Below are 6,469 nucleotides of genomic sequence, written 5' to 3' on the forward strand. Positions count from 1 at the left end.
GGATTTTCAAAAAATGGCTTTTCTTCAAATCTAAAAAATCAAGGTACACTTAGGCCTACTCATGCTTTAGGAACAAGTGTATAATTTAATTACCTTTTCACATACCTTCTTAAATACAAATACCTCATATCTCTTTTCAAAAGCTCCTTTCAAGTATATATATGTACTAACATTATTTTTCTCTATTCATATCCTTTTAAACTACACCCACCCTTTGCAAGAATTATGTCCTAATAAGTGGTAAGCTATATCTTTAGGACACTAGTTAAGACATAGTATAAATAATTGATTCCAAATCTAGTCTAAGTCTTATGGAGCTACCTCAGATAGATTTTAAGGGTTGTCTAACATCTTCCCCTTAGAAAAATAAGAACCATTACCCATAATCTCACCGATTAGCACACTAATAAAGAATACGACTTAGTAATTAAATAGGTATCCTAGTATACCTTTAAATATTAGGTGGCGACTCTCTTTTATCAACAACATAGAAATCACAAGTTGAATCTTGTTTTGACTAGTGCAAAATAGGGTGCAACAGTATCAATTTCAACCGTTGTATCAGAAAGCGCATTTAGTCAAGCAAGACAGTAGTTATGAGACACCCATCATTCATTGAGAAGCAATATTTTGGAAGTTCTAGTATGTTTCACATATTAGATTAGATAGGAGCGAAGAAATCAAGGACATGAAGATGTAGCTAAATCAGAGGATGAGGAACTTATAAATATATTAACAAATGATTGACCATCTGAATTAAACACTCCAGAAATTGGCCAAAAAGTTTATATTGACATGAAAGTACTACATAAGATGATGCAAAACCTTTGAAGACTATATCCAAATTTGAATGTACTCTTTTCTACTTTAGTTTAGTTGTTGTAAGATGTAAACTTTAATTTACAACAAGAACTTGCAAATTATAAGTTAGAGGATCTTCGTGTTTAAGGTATTATTTTAATAAAATATAAGGCTCTTAAGCCTTTGAAGTTTTTATCCAAATATTGTTCTTAATGGTTATGTTTTAAGTTCACTTAATATATATTAGAATTATTATTTAAGACTTTAAGTTTTTGATACTTTACTCGTTAAAATTTGATGTTTAATTTATTACTTATAAGTTAGAAGCTTCATAACATTCAAATTAAAACCACAATGTATTATATTTATTAAATTTATAGAAATATATTTTTTTCAAACCCGACTGACCCGTTCCAGGCCAAAATTAGCCCCTAAAAGACCGGGATCAGTTGATCCCGATAAGATTGGCCCGGTAGTGGACTGGTACCGAAACCAGCCAGACTTTTTTTTTCAGGACGGGCTCGAACCTGCCCGGCATATTGACGCCTTTATTTTTAGCTTTTCCATTTATTTTTATATATATATATATATATATATATATATATATATATAGCTTCTCCATTTCATGTTCCATGTACATATATTTCTTTCTTTCATGTTCCATGTAACTTGTACATGTTAGCATCAATTGGTCCTATATATGTACTAAAACTAGGGGTGTTCGTCGGTCGGTACGGTACGGTATTTAGACATTTCGATTCGGTATTTTCGGTTTCGTAAAATACTATACCAATACCGTACCTAATTAAATTCAGTATGGTTCGTTTTTTTTCCTTTCGATTTATTCGGTTCGGTAACTTCGGTTTATTCGATTTGAATACTAACTAGTGCATAGAGTCATAGACGGTAATATTCTTAATTAAAGTTCTCAAACGTACAAAACTAAAAACGTTTGTTGACAAAAGTTTTGTCCAAAATCAGGAAATACCAACCTAGAGAGAGAAAACTTAGAGAAATATCTTGTTACTTGCTTAGAGTTAGTTGATTAACTTAAAGAATAAAGGAAAGTAAAATTTGAGATTCTTATATTTATGTTATAATTAATAAAATGTGTATTGTGTAATATAATATATATTTCGGTACGGTATCAGTATTTCGGTATTTCATTTTAAAATACCAAATACCATATCTAATACTTTTTTTTTAAAACTTAAACCAAATACCATACCGAATACCAAAATATCGAATACCGAATATCAAAATTTTCGATTTCGATACGGTAATTCGATATTTACCAAATTATGCCTAACCCTCACCAAAACTGTAGCTCCACATGAGTGCATATGTAGTATACTAGGACTGTAAAGTAAAATTAATGACTTTCCTAAATGTAAGTCTATTAAGAAGAATATAATATTGTCTTTATTATCTTATATAAGTGATAACACTTCATCACATTGATACATACCTTTCAACTCCTAATAGTTGATATTTTTTTATTTTCTTTTAACTTTGGACCCAAGAATTAAAAAGAGAAAAAAATAAAAGTAAATAGAATAACTATTCCCTTCTTTTTACTCCACAACCATAGCATGGATGTGGACTATTCATTCATGTTTTTTTGTTTTTACAAGAAAAAACCAAGAGTTGAAGAAGCTTCAACAAGACAGGTGTCAGTCAACTATAGGTTCAGAAATTTGTCCTTTTCCATACAAGTACCAATGGTTTTTATTTATTTTACTGTTTTGGTAGATAGACGTGGAATTTTGTGTTTATTTGTCTTCGTTTCCTTTGACCTCAACAATATGGAGTTCACATTTAAATTTTATTTTCAAGCCTTACGTGAACTAAAAGATGTTTTTGACAAAAATAATTAAACCTTGAACAAACACATATATTTGTGTTAAAACATATTTTCTTAAGAAGTCATTCAAACGGACACATGTTACCTGTAGGAAGTATGGTTCCGAAAGTGACTTCGGTTCGCCAAGTTCAGGCTAACTCCTCGCTTTAAGTTAGCGCCGGAGGCAGAATTTTTGCCAGGGGTTAAAAAAAAAAAATTTAAAAAGACTATGGCCAGCAAGAATAGAACCAGCAACCTCACAAAGATTTTGAACTCTCTTGATCACTGTACTACAATACACAAAATAAATTTTGTCTTATATGTACAATGTAATTTTTTCCGAAGAAAGGGGTTCGGGTAAACCCCTTCCTACCCCGCAAACAAGAATCTCATAATTGTTCTCCAAAAACCTTTTGAATAACTTTTTAAAACTAAATCCAAAAGCTACTTCAGAAATCGGAATACTATATTGAATCATCTTGCATAAATTGTACGTGCTCCTATTTTGGACAATTATTTTTTTATACTTTTTCTAATTTCCAAACTAATTAAACAAAAGTCTGTCTTGTAGTTGTGCTTAAAGTTGCATGTCCTACTCATTTTTTTTTGTTTGAAAAGTAGCATGTCCATGTGAAAGAACATTCAATGATCAATCTTTTTGGATGGAGAAAAAAAGGAATAATAAATATATGAAAGTCAAACCTAAAACCCTAATTACGTAGAAGAAGCACAGTTCTATATTTAATTTTCTATTTCTTTTAAGGACTAATCATGGATAAATTATAAAATATACTCTTACAACTTTGCCTTTTTAGTTTTTTTAGGGCCAAAAGATAACTCCCCAAAAAGGGAGAAAAAGGCTGTCAAACCAACCACTCATTATAGATTATTGTATCAAAATGGATCCTTTTGCCTTAAAAAATATTAAACAAATGAATTAACGAGTGTTTGTAGGAATCCAACGATTATTTTTGGTACCTTAAAATTTTGGGTAGTATTTGTAGAGTCCGGAACCAAAATAATGAGTTTTTGGACTCAAGACACAAAAATAGGTGAAAAAAAGTTAGTGACCAAAATACATATAGTGCCCTTTAAAAGGGCGTTATATTTGGATTTGAAAAGACGGGCAGGTATAGCGTCGTTTATTAAGGCGATATACATATTTTGTGGGTCCACCAATAATTATTTTGCGCTTAACTGACATAACAATAATTCAAATGGGTATAGCACCCTTATTTAAGGCGCTATACCTAAAAACAATTCGACCACCCAGATTGGGCATTCCCTTATTTAAAGACGTTAAGGATTTTGTAAAAATCCATTCAAAAAACTTCTCAAGTCTTGTTAAATTTTTCTTCGTTAAGTTATTTTGCATTTTGTCATAATGTCTGAAGAGCGAAGAATTAGGTTTTCATTATATTAGGGGGGAGGGGGGGATGAGGTTGTGGTGGAGAATAACTCAGTAAGCTATAGTTTATCTCCACAATGTCATGTTAAGTTACCACTTACAATGAAGTATGATAGATTGGTATCGTTGTTATGTAAAATAAATGAGTGTGAGCAAACGTTCGGTGAACCTTAAAGTAACCGGAAGATATCCGTATTCTGTCACTCCGCAAGGGGCTGCTTGTTATGCTGAGTTTAACATCGAGGATGATGAAACTCTGAGTGAATTTTTGAGGACTCCGGATGAATACCGAGTATTTCTTTTGATAAAAATGTTAGAAATGTACGTCAAGGCTGAAGACGTTCGCAATAATGAGGTTGCGCAAAGCAGGGATATCCCTTAGTCATCGGGTAGTTATTTTGGAGCAGTTTTAGTCGAACAGGTTCCGGCTGAAAGTGTTTGGCCTGATCTAAACTTATCTCCACGGGGGAATGAGGAGCGAGAAAATATTTTCTCTCCTACTTTACATAATCCACAATGTGAGTGGTAAACTTCAATTTTTCTTTGTGTTACGATGTTTATTTTTGTTGTATTGAATTTGTATTAATACTCATATATTCCACAGGGGGTACCAGCCAGATATGAATTTTACAAGTTATGAACCAACGCCAGTTGAAATATGCGTAGTTCTGGTGTGTTGGATCATGGTGGTCCATCCGGGAGTCATCACCAACAGGATGATGTCCATCATGGGATGTCAACACATTACGATTTGTAAGTGAAGTGATATAGCTATATGTAAAGTATTTATCAATTTGAGTAACTCGTTATTTTGTTGGTTGTGCAGTGAAAACGAGCAAGTTGAATGCCCTGTCCTGACTCAATTGTCCGAAGACGACATATTTAATCGGGATCTGGCAGATGCACAGAGTCAGGAAGAGAATAGTGATTATGACAACAATGCCAATGAGTCCAGAGATGCCACACCCTTCCCTAATGAGGGTGATGATGAGGAGGAAGAGAATGCTGGACCTGATTTGACGAGGGAGCATGCTCCACCCCCCGTTAGACCAAGAGTGTACGAGTCCCACGTGCCATTTCATTCAAGGGAGATTCCCTACCTTGATCATTTGTCAAGTATGCCGGATATGGATACCCTCATAAGGGATACTGATGAAATTCAGACAGCAATGTGGGATGAGTCTAGACCAACGGTGCTATCAAAGGGCATACTTTTTTCTGATAAAGCGCGCCTAAGCAGGGCGGTGAAAATGTACAGCATAAAAGAGTGTCGTGAGATGACGCTATGGGAGTCAACTACGGATGTATACAAGGTTGTTTGCCGTAGATGATTTACGGGTTGTAATTGGATGTTGCGTGCGAAGAAGAAGAAAACAAATATGCGGGTTGTGGGTAACTACATTGGCACCCACAATTGTGAAATGGACACATTCAGTGGGAATCACTTCAACTTGGATGTTGACTTGATTTCTCTTGTCTTGATTTCACACATTGAAGCGTCCATAAGGTACAAGATCAAAAAGTGTATTACATCCGTCCACCAGAAATATGGGTGCACCATTACCAAAAGAAAGGCATTTCTCGAGCGCAAACGTGCGTTTGAAATTGTTTATGGTAACTGGGATAAGTCATTTGCATCTCTACCCAGGTACATGGCCGCATTGCAACACTTTAATCCCGGGACTGTTGTTGAATGGAAGCTTGAGCAAAGTCCGGGAATACCAGAATATATATTCAGATACGTGTTCTTGGCATTTAAACTAGCAATTGATGGTTTTGTGCATTGTCGGCCGGTAATATCCATAGACGATACTCATGTCTATGGAAAGTATGATATTAAGCTGTTGATCGCCGTTGCAGTAAATGCTAATGGAACTATATTTCCCTTAGCTTTTTCTATTTGTACCAATGAAAGCCAAGAGACGTGGATACTATTTTTGAACCACTTGAAATAGCACGTTATCAAACAGCGTTCAAGCATTTGTCTAATATCTTATCGGCATAGTGGTATTTTAAGTTCTGTACAGAATTTGCGTGCATGGCAGGAACTGTATGCCTACCACTGTTACTGTGTGAGGCACCTGAAGGCCAATTTCCACTGTTATTTTAAATGTTAGTTTATTATTTATATGTTAGTAGTTTTATTAATTTATATGATAGTTTTATTATTATATATTTTTGTTTATGACTCACTTATATTTTACTATAATAAAATTAAATAATTAATTTTCATAATTATATAAGATTTAATTATTAAATATTCACATATGGGTTCCGGGCTCGATATTTGAGGTCTAGTAGCACCAAGATATCCTGAATTCTTGTGTTCATGATGAGAAAACTTTCTCGATTTATCACTCAACATGTCTGTTATTTTAAATGTTAGTTTATTATTTATATGTTAGTTTAATATTGTA

The 6,469-nt window shown here is 33.7% G+C and overlaps 1 protein-coding gene across 1 annotated transcript; it reads left to right on the forward strand.

Moving 5' to 3' along the window:
* The first annotated feature begins 5,473 nt into the window (after window positions 1-5,473).
* LOC138907492 (uncharacterized) lies at window positions 5,474-6,007 on the forward strand. The gene is made up of 2 exons (XM_070198091.1): window positions 5,474-5,559; window positions 5,701-6,007. Exons 1-2 carry the CDS (start codon window positions 5,474-5,476, stop codon window positions 6,005-6,007), a joined length of 393 nt encoding a protein of 130 aa, XP_070054192.1.
* The last annotated feature ends 462 nt before the right edge of the window (window positions 6,008-6,469 follow it).

The sequence above is a fragment of the Nicotiana tomentosiformis genome, chromosome 3 (assembly GCF_000390325.3).
Source record: "Nicotiana tomentosiformis chromosome 3, ASM39032v3, whole genome shotgun sequence".
NCBI lineage: Eukaryota > Viridiplantae > Streptophyta > Magnoliopsida > Solanales > Solanaceae > Nicotiana > Nicotiana tomentosiformis.

Bases quoted from the DNA above. Each gene is read 5' to 3' on its own strand.
- LOC138907492 (XM_070198091.1), top strand. From the start codon at position 5,474: ATGGACACATTCAGTGGGAATCACTTCAACTTGGATGTTGACTTGATT. The intron at 5,560-5,700 runs GTACAAGATCAA...ATCTCTACCCAG, and splicing joins CACATTGAAGCGTCCATAAG to GTACATGGCCGCATTGCAAC.